The 16,841-nt window shown below is 52.9% G+C and overlaps 2 protein-coding genes across 9 annotated transcripts in view; one reads left to right on the forward strand and one right to left on the reverse strand.

Annotated features, from left to right (window-relative positions):
* Positions 1-1,574, forward strand: part of Slc1a7 (solute carrier family 1 member 7) — a 45,500-nt gene extending 43,926 nt beyond the window's left edge. For 4 of the 5 annotated variants that reach the window (XM_031376837.1, XM_031376838.1, XM_031376839.1 and 1 more), the window contains one exon: positions 486-1,574. In XM_031376837.1, the coding sequence (XP_031232697.1) occupies positions 486-704 (219 nt within the window). In that variant the 3' untranslated portion in view covers positions 705-1,574. The remainder of the gene's footprint in view (positions 1-485) is intronic. The other variant, XM_031376840.1, reaches the window with a different exon arrangement.
* A 1,599-nt stretch (positions 1,575-3,173) lies between these two features.
* The window catches only part of Podn (podocan), an 18,646-nt gene continuing 4,978 nt past the window's right edge, over positions 3,174-16,841 (reverse strand). For 2 of the 4 annotated variants that reach the window (XM_031378117.1, XM_031378115.1), the window contains exons 4-13: positions 15,394-15,713; positions 14,169-14,262; positions 12,982-13,046; positions 11,964-12,073; positions 11,173-11,329; positions 10,735-10,850; positions 9,833-10,490; positions 7,403-7,551; positions 6,253-6,468; positions 3,174-4,094 (exon numbers count right to left, since the gene is read on the reverse strand). In XM_031378117.1, the coding sequence (XP_031233977.1) occupies positions 6,279-6,468; positions 7,403-7,551; positions 9,833-10,490; positions 10,735-10,850; positions 11,173-11,329; positions 11,964-12,073; positions 12,982-13,046; positions 14,169-14,262; positions 15,394-15,708 (1,854 nt within the window). In that variant the 5' untranslated portion in view covers positions 15,709-15,713 and the 3' untranslated portion in view covers positions 3,174-4,094; positions 6,253-6,278. The remainder of the gene's footprint in view (positions 4,095-6,252; positions 6,469-7,402; positions 7,552-9,832; positions 10,491-10,734; positions 10,851-11,172; positions 11,330-11,963; positions 12,074-12,981; positions 13,047-14,168; positions 14,263-15,393; positions 15,714-16,841) is intronic. The other 2 variants (XM_031378118.1, XM_031378116.1) reach the window with 1 other exon arrangement.

Genomic DNA, 16,841 nt, shown 5'->3' on the forward strand with positions numbered 1-16,841 from the left:
GGGTAGTGGCGCGGAAAGAGAGGAGAGAGAGAGAGAGAGCAAGATGGAGGAATGTTCCCGTGTATATATATGGGTTGTGACGTAGCAGCCACAGGTAAAGGTGGGAGGTGAGCCCAACAGATTCTGGGAATATGGTGGCTGTTCCCCTGGCAACAGGTCTGTGGACCCACCCATGTATCACCACAGGCTCTGGATGTCTTGATGCTAACACTCGTCATGGCAAGGAAGCTGGGGTTCAGGCATGGAAGCTACTGTCTTCCTGACTGGACTCTGTAAGTAAGGCAAGGCCTTCTTCATCTACCAAAATAGGCGGCAGGAGGCAAGGCAGCTTGCACACTGGCGCCTAGAGAGCCCTGTAACCTGCCAAGGCTACCCAGCTGTGTTTATAGGAACATCTCTTTCAGCGGCTCCCAGACTCCTGAAACCGCTCAGCCTTACCTACCTCAGTGCCTCCTAGTGCTAACGAGGCCCCATTTCCTCTCCAGAAATTGCTACCCTGTGAGACCAAGCCAGTGACACTGCAGGAGATCGTGGCTGCCCAGCAGAACGGCTGTGTGAAGAGTGTGGCCGAGGCCTCAGAGCTAACCCTGGGCCCCACATGCCCCCACCACATCCCCATCCAGGTAGAGCAGGATGAGGAGCCAGTCACTGCCAGCCTAGACCACTGTACTATTGAGATCAATGAGCTGGAGACCAATGTGTGAACCTGCAGGGCTGCAGAGCCAGGCCAGACCCTGGGGTTTGGGCTAAGGGTAGGAGTTGAACTCAAAACACACCTGACACAGGCTGGCACGTCCCACCCTGACAGGCTAGTCAGCCACTGATGAGAAAGAGTGTCAAAAAAGAGATTACCGTGTGCAGAGGCCAGTCAGCAACTATTGCTCTCATGGCTGGGGACCTAAACTGTAACAGTTTCTACTATACGAGCCACAAGGGCACCTGGTAGGGGTCTTTTGCCTACACTTTGTGGAGAAACAGTTCGGAGGCCTGAGAGCTAAAACAACTCCTTGAAAGAACTGTCACGGCCAGGATGCTAATTCGTGTCTTTGGCATCTCCGCCACTCAGCCACTCTGTTCTAATAAACAAGGCAGCCTGCAGGGAACACTGAAAGAGGCTCTGCCTTCTCCAGGGTCCCCACGGCTACAACAGCTTCCAGCTCATGGAGATATGACAACAGTGTCCCTGTTCCTGCCCCAGCTGTGTCCAGGCCAGGTCAACCCTGCTCCACCCCACAGCCTGTGGTTTTAACTCAATAAGGGCTGGCCCATCCCAGGTCTGAGACCTGCTGCCTTCATATGTTACAAGCCTGTCCATTCCTGTCTATGAGATCTCTCATCTAATATGGAGACTGATGTCCACTAGGGCTGGAAGACTCAAGGGGTACAGCCCAGCCAGCCTTCCATGAGATGGGTGGGCAAGGTGGGCCATAAGGAGAAAGACCCAGCTTGGGATGCTCCGGCCAAGTGACTAGCACCTTGGGGTCAGAACTCTTTGTGTGGTAAAATGGAATGAGAGTCCCTAGTCCCTTCCATGTTTGCAATAATGTGATAAATAAAAGTCTTTGTTTTTTCAAGACTTATGGATGTGACAGACTACGTGTTTCGCTTTGTGCTTTGAAGCAAGGTATGGTAAGGCAGGACTAGCTAGCTATTTGTATAGACTCCACTAGTAGCAATCCTCCTGTTCCTGCCTCCCCAGCTACTGAGATAATAAGGCCTGAGCCACACTTTCCAGGTGAGTCCAGACTCTGAGCAGCATGTCTTTGTTGAGCTAATGCAAGCTGACAGCATAGATCAGCCTGTCCTGGTGGCCACGGTGAGGACAGGCCCGTCTGAGCTGTGCCAGGCAGGAGACAGAGTATAAACAAGCCCACGTCAGGCCACCTCAATAGGCCTGACTGTAGCTGGGCCTTTTCCAGGGCTGTTGTGGACAGACTTTCCTACCTTACTCAGCTGGGTCTGGGCTTTGGCCCTGAAACTAAAGCTCAGAAAAGGAAAAGAAATCTCAATGGAAGCTGCCCTTGGTTAACGGTTTGCCCTAGAGAAGGGCATGGCCCCAAAAGCCTAGAGGACAGAGATCATACAGTCTGTTCTAGGTGAGGTTGGAGGTCTGGGTAGGGGATATGACTCTGTGGTCTGGAGGGGTTGTATACCAGGCCCATGAGCACGTGAGACCCAGGGAAGAGACAGGTTTCCCTAAGAGCACACACCCTCACCTTTAAACTTTCTCTACCTTTCTCCTGGGAGTGTAAAGACTCCAGGAAGGTCCCCAGCTCTAGGACATGCCGCCCCCACCTCCACCCCATGCTACCACTCTCTATGGCTCTATCACGGGTCCACGTAGCTACCCTCCATCAGTTGATTGCTGACCACCTGGGAAAGATCACATGCTCAGCCAGTTACTTCCTCTTCATGTGCATGGGTTTTAATTGGCCCTTCCCTGAGTCTCTCCTTAAGACCTCTGAGGGATCCAGTTGCCTTTCCCTGCTAGTCACAGGCAGGATTTTATATTCTGGTGAACTTGGCAGATACCCACACACTTCTAGGTCAGGGAGATAGATCCCTAGGGTCATTTCCATCCAAATAACAGCTAGATACATCCCCCCTACAGCTTTCAACCTGACCCCAGCCCTCCCTCATTGGGGTGGCATAAGGGCCATGCCCCTCACCCTCATCCCTGGGAATACCTAAAAAGACCTTGTCTCCAAACCAGCTCTGTAGGAGCCCTCAGACCCACCTTCTGCCTCCTCCCTGGTTGGACTGCACAAATCACCTCAGGAACATCACTAACAGTCCAGTTAGGAACATCACTAACCTCCGTGCAAAAGTGACTTTCCAGGTGGGTTCTAAACAGCCAGGGCCCATGAGTCGTCTGTTTGGAGGTTCAGCTTGGTGGGGGTGGGGGGTGAGGGGGAGGGCTGGGGGAATGTGCAGGCCTGTCAGCAGTCCAACACGAACAGCAGATTTCCACCCAGAGAGTGTATATAAGCACCAGGCCTTCCTGTCTTGCTACGATGCCCCATCCCTCCTCTGTGTGCTCCACTCCTGTGGGGCCCCTCAGTCCTGGTGCTGGCCTTCATTCCTCTGGTCGGGGTGCCGCTTGCTGGATCTTGCCCACCCTGAGCAGATGCCAGCCCATCGCCGGGAGGGAAGCACACACAGACACAGCATGGTTGCAAAGGCAGGGATAGTACTTTATATTAGTTTTTCTGTAACAGGAAAAATCAGCTTTGAGATTTTTATCTTCATATATATATATTTTTTTTCTCCTTAAACAAAACCAAAGGTACCCAGAACTTCCCTGCAGAACTGAAGACCGATGAAGCTGCCACCACCCCACCCCACCCCACCCCACCCCGCACTGCTGCCTCTTTCTCTCCCAAGCCTTTTTGAGGTTGTTCTCTGAAAGTGCCTGTGACCTGCCATGGCACAACAAAAAGGGTCTCCCAGCAGTAGGACTGCCCAGCACCTGGGGGAGGAGGTGAGGCCATGGTAGAAGGCAGAAGGTTCAAATCCCCATAGGGAAGGCACGAAACAAAAGCCAGCTTTTGAGTCTCAAAGAGTGGAAAGCACCCAGCCACAGAGCAAGGAGACAACCCTGCGTCTCCAAGGGAGGGATAAGGCACATGGCCAACTGTTTATGGCCAGAACTGGCCAGAAGCAAGAGCTTTTGGTAGCATAGGTCACTCTGTGTAAGTGAATAGAGGAGAGGGTAGCTGCCTGAATCTACCAGGCTAGTGTGGACTCAGAGGTCAGGGTGTGTGTGTGTGTGTGTGTGTGTGTGTGTGTGTGTGTGTGTGTGTGTGTGTGTGTGTGTGTGTGTGTGTGTGTGTATCAGTGTGAGATTGTGCAGACAGCCAGTTTGGAAGGTCATATGCAGCTGGCTATCTACGTGGCCAAGCTGGGGGTGTGGCGGTGAAGTGGTATCTGCACGTGTCTGACTGTGTGACACATTGCTAGAAGGGGTGGGACACGAGACTATGTTCAGCCCGTGACTTTCGGGTGCCTCTTGGGCTCAGCGTTGGGTGTGTCAGAAGGGAGCGCTCATGGGGCACAGGCCTGGGCTGCAGAAAGGAGTCCGGTAGTCCATCATCCTGTGGAACATGTTGGAGAGTCAGGACTAGCTACAACCAGCCTTGGGTGAAGTGGATCAAAGTAAGGGGGTTTTGGAAGCCATACTGCTGTGAGTGGGAAGGAGGGGGAGTCCCTGGGTGTGTAGAACCAGGAGGTTCCCAGCCCTGAATCCAGAGCTCCCTGGGGCTTCTCCCAGCAGTCCGCTCAGTTGACTTAACTATGGCCAACATTCCACAAAGCGGGAAGATTCTCCCTCACCCTAGAACTCCACAGTTCTTTTCCTGACGACCAGGAGTCCCCATGGGATAGCAACCACCCTTTCCTGGCTTTTAAGGACTATGCCTCAGAACAGGAACTCCACTTCCATGGCTGGCCCTGAGGCCATGGCCACACCCTGGCCTCATAGCTCCTAGCACATTCCCTGAAGTCCTACCTAACCTTAGCCCCTCCGACCACTGCTCTCTGCCTAGATACTTCCTATCACCTCCCAGGTTTCAGCTTCCTCCCCCTGTCTCTGGTACCAACACTTCCATCTGCCCCTCCTCCTTATCAAACCTAGTCCCACAACCTGAACAAAAAGTCAACCATAAATGAATCCATGCCTAACATCTATGCCTAACATCTCCCACTGCATGGGTAGAAAGCCAAGGTCCTCAGGCTGATGTGGCTTGGGATCCAGCCATCAAGCCACTAGCCTGCCTATGATGGCAGCCACTCAGCTCCTGGCCCTCCTTCCACAACGGGACAATTACCAACCTCCTGCAATCTTTCCAGCAGCCCTCATACTCATGCTCCTCCATGCACTACCCTCCCTCCATGGCATATCCCACGAGCATCCTTGCCACCAGTGCCAAAGGGAGTGTCAAATGGTTTTACCTGAGTTTCATGTGGCCTCCCCTTGGCTACTGACACCCCAGAGCAAATGAACTTCCTACCTTCCTAGTCATCCACTCCACCCCCACCTCTCCCTCAGTCGCTCCCTATGACGTCACAAGGACTCCATGTAGACACGTTCAATTATGTACAGCAGTGCCCACCTCCCTTGGGCTCTGAGTACTGAAGAAGTTTGAGTCCCTTACTTCTAGAGAAGTCCACAAATGCATTAAGTATGTGTGTTAATGTGGTCACATGTAAACCTGTGTGAATGGGTGCCCACAGACATGCCTCCATGCATATATCCATAGGCACACTTGTGCACATAGATATGTACATATTATTGCCTATGGCTGTGCCTTGGAATAAAGTATGTATACATGTACACATGTGTAGATGCATGTGTGACATGTATGTGCAAACTCCCTGTGTATTAACTACCTATGGCTGTCCTCTCCCCCCTGCCCTAGACAAGCTCTTCTAGCCCCCTCAGTGTCTGTCCTATCTCATGGCCTACAGTGAGGAGATCCCCATCTCTAGCCCAGGCCTCTCCTCCTTAGAAGTCTCTGTACCCCAGAGTAACTCCCTCCCGGAGCTAGAATGAATGCCTTAGCCCAAACTGGCTTCCATGGGTACACACATGCACACACACAGATATATACACACACATACAAACACACACACATGCGCACACACATACACACACACATATACGCACACACATACACACACATACAAACACACACACAAACACACATACACACACATACAAACACACACACAAACACACATACACACATATACAAACACACACACAAACACACATACACACACATGTACACACACATACATGCACACACACATACACACACATACAAACACACAAACACACACACATATACAAACACACACACACATACACACACATACACACAAACACATACACACACACAAACACACATACACACATATACAAACATACACACACACACAAACACACATACACACACATGCACACACACATACACACACATACAAACACACATACACACATATACAAACACACACACATACACACATACACACACATACACACAAACACATACACACACACACACAAACACACACACCTCACATGGTGCAAATCCTACATGCAAGTAAAATGACAGGTTTTCAAAATGAAAGGATAGAACAGAGATGGTAAAGTTGACACACAGAAAACCAAGGCAGGTCAGGGACAGCAGGGTGTGGTCAGGGACAGCAGGGTGTGGTAGAGGTGCCATCACACCCTCACAGACCACCCACCTGGGTCATATCCGTGTCACTTTGTCTTATCTCCTTTCCTCTTCCTCCTCCTCCTCCTCCTCCTCCTCCTCTTCTTCTTCCTCTTCCTCATCTTTGTGGCCTCGGTCCTTGGAAACGTTACCGAACTCAAAGTTGCCTTCAATGTCTAAGACCTGCAGGTGCTTCAGCCTCCGGAAGGCACTTTCCACCACAGAGCCCACAGCCAGCTTGTTGAACCTGAGTGGTAGTCCATGGGTCAGCGACAGGAGGCCTGGCTGATGCCCTCACACCTACCCAGCTCAGAGAGGAAAGAGGGTGGGGGTGGGGTATTGGGGAAGTGTCACAGCAAGTTTTGAAGGTGGGGGGGCCAAGAAGCACAGTGCACCCGTGACAAATAGACCTGTTAGGACACCGATAGCTTGGAAGAATGGGGTGGCAGAGGCAAGAAAGGTCTCCCTTTATACATAATCACTTCATGTGCAGTGCAGCAGCCATGAGGGCTGCCTCTGGTACCCTCCCCCACTAACCTCAAGATCTGACTGGCACACAGGCAAGGCATGGCTGAGCTGGTAAGGGAGGCCGAGTCACACCACCCAGTGTCACCACCCTGGGCCTGTCTTCTAGTCTGTCTTCTCTCTGATTTGGGTGGCTGAGTTGGAATGGGGGGGAGGGCGGTCTAAGAAGAAGCCAGAGTTTGTGGGGTCTGAGCTCTCTGAAGTCCTGACCCCAAAGCCCAGTGAGGACCTAGGCATCTGTGTTCTTGGTGTGACCCCTGAGCCCCACCTGGTTGACTAAACATAGCTATCACTCATGTCTTCACAGCTGGGGGTTACTAGTGAGGTGTTCTCTGGACTTCTTCCTGTACCCTATACCACATTAGCATCAATAGTACCCTGCACTTGTCTTTAATGTTTCTGGTGGCCACTAACAGACCTGTGAGCCATTCCAGGCCTGGCAGAGTATGCTCACCCTCAGGGACTGAGGTGGCATGGGCTTGTGGGGTCCTGCAGTGTAGTGTAGTGTGCTCAAGGCTCGCTGGCCAGTAGGCATTGAAGCCAGGCTCCCACACCCACACTCTAGCTGCCAGCTGTTCCCCCAGGTCTCAGTGGTGGTTCCTCTACTGTTCTATGTGCTGTCAGAGGATGCAAGCACGGCGGCAGGAACTTCCTACCTAAGAAAGATCCCCTTGAGGTTGGGAGTGGAGTCAAAGGCGTTGGCAGGAACGGAGCTAATCTTGTTATTCTGCAGGTACAGGTACTCCAGTGATGGAGGAAGCCCCTCAGGGATCTCTGTGAGCTGATTCCCAGCAATGTCCAGCAGCTGCAGGGGTGAGCAGGAGTGGGGGGGGGGGGCGTGTGTCAAGGACTCCCACCTGTGCAGAGCACTTACCAGCTTACAGACTCCCACCAATCCACAATCTATCTTTGTCTCTAGCTGGGGGAGGGGTCTGACAACCAGGGTTTCCAGGTGGGGAAACAGCTCATCGAGGTTAATCCATTTGTAAGAGGCTGGAATGTGCTGAGCCAGACTACAACACACACTTGTTCTAATTGATATGGGACCTACCCTGTCCCTCCTGCCTTTGCACATGAAGTCATAGCCCAGCTGCCTGCATGTCAGACTTTCCTCTTCAGTCTACCTGTCACTCCCATCAGACTAGACATGTCAAGATCCACAAGTGCAGGTCACATGTGCAGGGGTCAGGAGAGTGGGTACAAGGCTTGTAGAAATCCTAGCACAACCAGCAGGCCCCAGGCTGGTCAGGCTCTGAGTCACCTTGTGCTGGGAGCCCAGGAACGATAGCCAGGGAAGCGGGGAAGGGGACCTGGCACACACTGGCTCTGTGGCCACCCTGTTACCCCTCATAATGCCATCGCACCTTCTCCAGACCCACCCTAGTGCTGCCCTGGGACAGGACTACATGATCTGTAAGCCCATTCATCATCTCAAGAGGCTGGGATACAGGGTTATCCAACACAGGCTCACATCCCACACAGCTTGGTAAGCTAGCATCAGGATTGCAGTAAAGCCCAAAACTTCCAATTCTGTCACCTCCCCTGCCACAGGGCTTGTTTCCCATTTTGACTCCACAGCCATTGGCACAGTCCCCAGTCTCTGCTCTGTCAGTCCCTCCCTCATTCATTCCAGAGACGCTTGGTGCCCATGGGTGCTGGAGCATGGACTCTGTGAGACACCATCTCCACTCTCAGGAAGCCAGGCAAGGCTGTGGAGATGGACCAGAGCCTGACAAAACAAGCCATGGGCTTGGCTGTAATCAGGGAGTAGGGAAAGGATTCATCCAGCTCTGAGCCAGGAAATGCTTTCCAGGGCATTAGCACAGGGTGGATTTGAGGCAAAAAGAGCGAGTTGCCAGTCAAAAGACTCAGTGTGAGGGGAAATCCCCGCTCACCAGGCTGAGGCTCGGGGAGGTATCTAACCTGTCTGTCCCTGCTAAAGGGTAAGAATGTTTCCTAGGCAAGGTGGCACTCAAGCTGAGTCCTAGATATACCCTAACACGAGTGGTGCTCCCTTATCCCTCACAGGATCCCCAGTTCCGGAACAATAGTGTCTAGTACAAATGTGGGGACTCTTTAAGACTTATGGAATGAATGAATGAATGAATGAATGAAAAAACTAATAGATGTCTCCTGTAAGCAAGGCAGGTAGAAGGGATGCTGTGTGCTAGAGCAAGAGCAGAGGGAGGCTTGAAAACATCAGCAGGAAGTCTGGCCTGGGACCTCAGGGAAGCAGGGAGCTATAGAAGACTGGACAGGAACCTGTGTGAACAGGCGCTTTGCAGGTACAGGAGTGGTGAGATCCTAGGATGGTGAGCTTCGGCTGAGGAATATGGTGGCTTGGCCTAGGGCATAAACAGCCTAACTGGAGAGCTGCTCTGGATTAGGTGCTGGTGGGCTGCCTGAGGCAGGCAGCAGAGACAAGAAGTAAGCCAGGGGTAGCTTCCAAGTTTCCCTGGGTGGGTATGGCCCCTCCCCCTCGGTGAGGGAGCAGGTATGGAGGGTTCAGATGCCACCCGGAGGCTGGACTCTGATGTGTGGCTCTCAGCAGGGAAGTCTGGATGAGGAGGGACTCCAGCCATGCTGCAGAGGCAGCTGCCTCACACATCTCACCCTGCTAAACTTGGGGTACTGCCTGGCTTCTCTCTGGCCCTACCTTTCCCCAGCATTCTTCGGAAACACCCCAGTCCTGATCAATTCACACCCCAGTCCTGATCAATTCACACCCGGCCAGTAGTGAGCATGTCAGACTAAAATGTGGGTCCCTCCTTTTACCATGTGGTGAACTGATCTGGCCACATAGAGACACAAGTTACTGTGTTCCCTGTGCCCTTTGCTCTTGCACCCGTAAGTAGGTTGGACTGCGGGGCCATGGCCCTCCTACACTAAGGCCCGCCTCCCCAGCATGTATCCAATGAATAACCTCAGTCTGGCTATCCCACCGGAACCTGGAGCCTGGCACAAATGTCACTCATCCTAGCAGCTGAGTAGGCTCCGCCTAGTATGTCCACCATCCTTTCTCCTCCCTGTTCTCACCCTCCACCCCTCAACCCCACCCCACCCCGCATGGCCCAGTCCTGTAGTACCTGCAGACCAGCAAGGTCCACCCAGGCACGGGGCCCCAGGGCCCGGCTTCGCAGTCGGTTGGCTGTGAGGTAGAGTTCCCGAAGCTGGGCCATGCCAGCTAGTGCCCCTCGAGCCAGAGCAGCCAGCTCGTTACGCTTGACCTTGAGCACATGTACATTTTTAGGCAGGCCTGGGGGCAGTGTTTGCAGGCGGTTGCCAGACAAGTCAAGTGAACGCAGCAGGCGTAGCTTGCGGAAGGCATCTCGGTGCATCTGTGGGCTGGTGATGCGGTTGTAGCTGAGGTTGAGCTCTTCCAGGAAGTAGGTGGTGGCGAAGTCCTCACGGCCTATGCCTGTAATCTGGTTGTGCAGGATCATCAGGGTGCGCACTCGGCGGGGCAGGCCACTGGGCACACGTTCCAGCGCGTTGTTGTATAGATGCACTGTGTGGAGCTTCTTGAGGCCCTGGAAGGCCAGTGGGTGGATGCCCTTGGCCTGCAGCTGGTTGCTGTGTAGCAGCAGGTACTCCAGGCTGCGGATGGGCGTCAGCACATCAGCGTCTACGCTCTGGATGACATTTTTCTCCAGATGCAGCAGAACCAGGCTGCGGGGAAGACCCGCTGGCACCCTAGACAGGTTGTTGCTGGACAAGTCCAGGTATTCCAGGCTGGACAGCTTCCTGTAGAAAAGAGGAAACTGAGATGGTAGGCAGGAGGCCACAGCCACCTGCCATCTCAGCAGCCCTTGTCTATACATGTGACTTGTTCCCAGAGACAGAAATGGCAGAAGACATAAGCCCCAAAGATTCTCCAGAGAAAGCAACCAAGGAAAAGTGGACCTGTGACTGTGCCCAGCTGAGACAAGCTGAGACAGCCAGATGTTGCAGGTGGTGATGCGGAGGACTCGGTGACACAGGGACCCACCAGAAAGTCTCATTGTCCAGGCCCTCATCAGTCAGGTAGTTGTTTTGCAGGTACAGCTCCCTTAGGTTGCTCAGCTCACTGAAAGCCCCAGGGGGGATCTTCTCTAGCTTATTGTTCTAGAAGGAAAGGGAAGGATGGGGTAGAGTGAGAGGCAGAGGCAAGAGACAGGCCTCAGGATGAGATGGGCAGAGGAGCCTGGGGGCTACCAGGAGGGGAGTCGGCCCTGAGCATCTGGGTGCTCTGACAGCCCCCTCAAACCCACATTGAAGCTCAGGTGCCCAGACTCCAGCCTGCTCTCCTAGGTAGCTAATACCCAGCAATGCACTCCCAGATTCACTCAGTATCCCCATGCCCAACTGGGCCGTGCTTCTCCCTCGGCAGCTCTGTTCCCCGGGACGTGAGTCTGCCTCTACCTCACCTGCCCTCTCCCTTCCCCACCTTGAGGTGCAGCTTGTACAGAGCAGGTGGCAGGTGCTTGGGCACGTGGCGCAGGAAGTTGCTGGACAGGATGAGGATCTCGACGTTGCTGGAGCCGTTGAACATGTTGTCCGGCAGCCCAGCATCTGCCAGCTTGTTGTTATGCAGGTACACAGACCTGCAGGATTGAGGTACAGTCCTCACCCCACCGGGGTTCCCTGGCCATAAGCTAGCTTTGCCGGGTGCCTTCAAACCCTACTCAGGCTGAAGCAGGGCCCAGGGTACTTTTCTACCCTCTTAACCCAGGGACACAGAGTTAAAGAACTCCAGAACCCCCACATGGTCAGGAACAGGGACCAAAGGCCCAGCACTCTGCCAGAAGTCACCATATAAATTAGCAGCAGAAACAGGACTTCCTGGTCCAAGTCAGGTGCCTGCATCTGAAGCCCTGTGTAAAAGTCCGGGAGTGGTCACACCTCCTTTAGTAGCATCAAAGAAGGGCATCTCTGACTGCCAGAAGTGGCTTTTTCTACCCAGACCTCACCACTCCCATACATAGGCTCTTATTCCTCATCTACTGGATGGAGACCTCCTCATCCCTCGGGTTTCAGCCTTCTGGCTCCTGAGCTCCGATAGACCCTGGATGTTCTTTCTCCACACCCCTGAACACAGCCTATAACCCACAGCACAGCAAGCCCCTTCTCAGAGGTTTCCTGTGTCTCCTGCTTTGCCTCCCCTTTCTCCAAACCTTCCACACTTGCCCCACATTTATACATTCCCACACACCCAGGACCATCCCTCTGACCTCTGACCTCAGATTTGGCTTTTGGCCAAAGGTGAGTCCGTAGATCTTAGTGAGATAATTGGCAGCGAAGTCCACACTGATCAGGGCATTTGGCAGGAATCGGGGTGCCAGTGTCAGCTGGAAAGGGAAGAGCCGGCAGAAAGACCAATAGAAGTGCAGAAGCTAGCTCTGGGCCCTGCCTCTGGGCTCATCTGCTCCCCTTCCCTTGGTTCTTCCCTGACAGCAAAGCCACTCTTCCAATGTAGAAACCTGTTCCATCTTTTGATAAAACGCGTCCAGTTCCCACAGCCCTTAGCTTGTCAATCAAAGCCTTTTGCACCTGTCCCTGCTCTTCTGGCCTCCTGGGCTCACCGGGAAGGATTAGAGGTCAGAAGAAACCGTGAGAATTGAAAAGTCAGTCTATCTACTAAAAGTCAGTCAGCCTACTCCAGGCAAGCTCCATGCATGCCATACTTTCGATTTATTATTTACTTGTATACATTTTAAAACAATGTCTCCTTGTGTCCAGGTTAGTATCAAATTCCTGCATTCAAATGATCCTCCCACCTGAGTACTGGGAAGCATTAACACAGGCCACCTAAACTGAACAGCCTTGCCGGGAGACTGGGCTGGAATCCTTTATGCCTTACTCAAACGTCTTCTCCTCTAAGAAGCCTTCCAAGTGCCTGTGTGGTATGTTGGGCTCTCCCTCCACCCATGTGCTGGAGGTATTGGCTGCTTCATTATCAGACATGCTCTAGGTTATAAGGGATAGTGTGTGTCCCCTTCTCAACATCCAGGGCAATAGGGACCCAGAGGCCAGGCTGGCGAGAGCACTGGGAAACAACCACAGAACTCAAGGGAAGAGACTCAGGAGTTGTAAGGAACCCTGCCCACTCCAGGGAAGCCCGCCCACTCCAGGGAAGCCTGCCCACTCCAGGGAAGCCTGCCCACTCCAGGGAAGCCTGCCCACCCCAGGGAAGCCCACCCACTCCAGGGAAACCCGCCCACCCCAGGGAAGTCCACACACCCTCTATGGCCCTCACCTTGTTGTTGGCCAGGTACAGGTAATTGAGGCTAGTAAGATGCTCAAATGCCTCCTCTGGGAGCCCTTTAAAGGACAGGTCAGAGCCCTGGATGAAGGAGAGGCTACAGGGGAGCAAGGGAACCACCAACTTGCTAGGCAGTGCCCTCCTTTCCCAATCAGTTCCAGTGTCCACCCTGCCTTCATTCTCCTTCTCATATGGCTCAAGTATAGAAGCTAGCAGCTAAGGGGCTTGCCAAGGGACTGAGGGATCCAGTCTAATCCTTTGACCAGGAAGGAGTACTCCCTAGGGGTGGGGGAGGGATGACTGCAGGGGGTCAGAGCCTCTTTTCAACTTCAGCCCCACCTATAGGCAGGAGTAGCCAAGCTGGGCAAGCAGGACAGATCTCACCCCTGATCCCCTTGGACGGACAGACAGATGGCTTGTTACAGTTACTTAGACTGGCCCCTCTCCAGCCCTGAGCTGACCTCTGACACCCAGTTCCCACTCCAGGACCACCAGATGCTGGAGAGGGAACAGTTACATAAACCATGGGCTGTCTCTCCGGGGAATACCCTGCTGTGGAGTGTGATGTGGACAGCCAGAGAGAGCTCTAGCAACAGGGAAACAAAGCAGGCCCCCACGGCTATTGCAGGAGTTCCCTGTGGGTTAAACTCTAAGATCAGTGATTGCAGCTCACAAGAGGTGGTTGTCTGTTGTATAAACTTACCCAAACAGAGAAAACTGGACTGGACTTTTAAACTGAGTCACTTATGGCACATAAATTATAGACAAATAAAGCTACTTTCTTTTAAAATGGGGGAGGAAGAATACCAAAATCTTAATATTGATTAATTCAAAGTGGAGGGATTATGAGGGTTTTTTTTCTTCCACTTTGTTTTCCAAAAGTTCTATCCCAATTAAGTACTGTATTTGTCTTCAGGGGAAGGAAAAAGGAACATACGAATGCTGCTCTTGGATTCTAAGGGCCCTTGCAAATTGGAGAGTCTCTGACAAGTTCCCAGGAAGCCTGTGCTCTCAATATCCCAGGCCCCACCTCCTGGGTCTCCGACAGTCATAGCAGGCTCAGGCTCATGGCAGAGAGCCCCCTTCCTCTGCCAGCCCAACTCAAGCCTGGGTCCCCTTCACCCTGGGGTTTGCATGCCCCTTGGGCCTCTGATTACCAGCCCATGTCCCATACTCCTCACCTCGGGATGTCAGGCGGTTGTTCTGTAAGTTCAGCGTCTCCAGCTGCTGCAGCCGAGCCAGCTCCTCTGGGTAGATCTTCTCTAGCTGGTTGTTCTGTGTGGAGATGGGGCAGCAGCAGGTTGGAGGTAGGATCGGGGTGCATGAGGCTTCTGTTCCTACCCTTGGCACTGGGAGTGTCACTTTCTTAGGGACCTGCCTTGGAAATCTCTCCTGAGGCAGACAGTGCACAGCAATGGACACAGAGATGTGCGAGTCCCATTCTTAAAGGGCCCACATGCAGACCCACAGTTCAGACCTGTACCAAGTGACAGTCACTTGGAGCTGATCCCTAAACAGGAGCAGGTCCCTGCAGTTCCCACTTCCCTTAGAAGATTGTTTCCAACCATGTGCTCTAGAAATCTCTCCTGAGCTAGAGAAAGAGCCTGAGCTAAACCCATAGCTCCATAGCCCAATAGCTTAAGTCCTCCCCCCTCCATCTCTCTCTTTCTTCCTTTCTTCCTTCCTTTCTTCCTTTGTTGTTGTTGTTGTTTTTTGAGACAGGGTTTCTCTGTGTAGCCCTGGCTGTCCTGGAACTCACTCTGTAGACAAGGCTGGCCTAGCGTTCCACCTGCCTCTGCCTCCTGAGTGTTGGGATGGCAGGTGTAGCTAAGCCCTCTTATCTCTATTGAACTTGTTTACTCATTTGTCAGTTGCACCCATGAACTGTGAGCACCTGAAGTCAGGATGGGACCATGCCCTTCCTACATTGCCAGCACCACACAGAACCAGAGGCACCCACAGCAAGTACCTGAGACAGTATGTGACTGAGTGGGCAAAGGAGCCTAATAAGAACTGCCTTTAATTTGCCCTTTCCTCTCATTGGCTCACTGCCTGCCAAGTCCCGCCCCCCTGAGTGGCTACAGACAGATCTCCCACCTTCTCTTGATCTCCTCTGGAGAGAGTAACAGTTAGCAGCACTCTCTCTGTTCAGAGCTGGGCAACTATGTGCCCAGAGTGAGACATTTTTACAATAAAATTTTTGTGGCAGCTCAGACTCTTCCACAAACCAGCAGGCTATATCTCAGGCACCCCAAGGATGGGACCAAGACTCCATGAGTCTGATCTCCCCTGTTACCCTGAATCTGGGGGTGGTAAGGAACCATAAAAATTGGAGGCTCTGAGTAAGAAGAAAGCTATACAACCATGTACGGCTGGGGATAACTGCTGGCATGGTGTTAGCCTCACCTGCAAGGAGAGATGGTTGGTGTGCTCAGGCAGGTCGCCTGGAAACTCACGCAGGTCAATGCCACCACAGTCCACAACACCTTCCTGAGAGCAGGCACAATCTCGAGGACAGTCAATGGTGGCTGGGCCAGGCTCTGGCTCCTCAGAGCTCAGGACTAGCACTGGCTGCTCCTCTTCCTCCACAAATTCATTCTCCTCAGGGCTCAGGGTGGGTGTGTCACTTCGGCCGAACACGGGTGCCCTCACAAGCAGCACAGGGCCCAGGAAGAGCTGAGGGACCAGCAGCAGGAGTGGCAGGTCCCTGCTGCCGGCCATCGTGCCTGTGGGAGGAGTGGCTCAGCTCACTGTGGCACCAGGCGATGCACTAGTCACATACACTGGGCATGTCTACCAGAAGCCATGACAGGTCAGGAGACAGTTGGCACTTAGACCTTGATGACTGCCACCCTGTCTTGTCGGGAATATCCCCTGTGGTGACAGAAATACCATGAAGCCCTGTCCTTAGGTAGGGCTGCAAAACCTTCTGTAGCTCTCACCAGCCTGGGTCTTGAGGGATCTGCACTCTTATTTCACAGAAAGGAAGTTGAAGCTGGACCTAGACTGCTGTTGCTCTGACAGCTACTGTGGCAGACCTTTGCCCACTCCTAGCAGGTGTGTCCCTGTGCTCTAGCTTCCATGTAGGGCCCCAGGGCTTGACCCTGACACTCTTTCCACTCTCTCTCCCAACACATTACACAGGACGGAAAAGGAGGGACCTTTAGTGGTCCCTTCCTCCAAGCCTTCCCTCATGTTGTGGTGACCTCCCTGCCCCCTAGCCATAAAATTATTTTCATTGCTACTTCCTAACTGTAATTTTGCTACTGATGTGGATTGTAGTGTGAATATCTGATACACAACCCTTGTGAAAGGGGTCATTTGATCCCCAAAGGAGTCATGACTCCCAGGTTGAGAACCACCGCTCTGCTTTTCAACCGCCTCCCAACCACCTCACTGCCCACTCTAGCATCCCTCTTCGCCCATCCCATGTCTAGACCCCACTTAGCCTTCTTGGCCTGGCTGCTCTCAAGCCATCCCAGAAGATGGTACAGCCCTCTAGTTCACCTGCGACTCCCGCTGCCGCTGCTATCTAGACACCACTTTATGCTCTCACTGTCTCAGATGCCCCATCTTAGACCCAGCCCTGCATCATGAACATACAGGCGAGGCAGATCGCATCCCTGCCCTCTAGATCAGGTGATATCATAACCACTACCCACTGGATTCAGGTGCCAGTATAAAGAGGTCCCTAGGAGGCTGAGATATCCCAGGGAAAGGGTAGGAAAGAAGAAGGTAACAGCCAGGTCCCTAAACTCTACATACAGTCCATGTGGCCTAAGCAGACTTGAACCCCAGCCTGCTAGTCTGGCAGAGAACCAGGGAGTCCAGTAGAGATCAGTGAGTGACATTGC

The sequence above is a fragment of the Mastomys coucha genome, unplaced genomic scaffold (genome assembly GCF_008632895.1).
Source record: "Mastomys coucha isolate ucsf_1 unplaced genomic scaffold, UCSF_Mcou_1 pScaffold18, whole genome shotgun sequence".
Classification (NCBI taxonomy): Eukaryota; Metazoa; Chordata; class Mammalia; order Rodentia; family Muridae; genus Mastomys; species Mastomys coucha.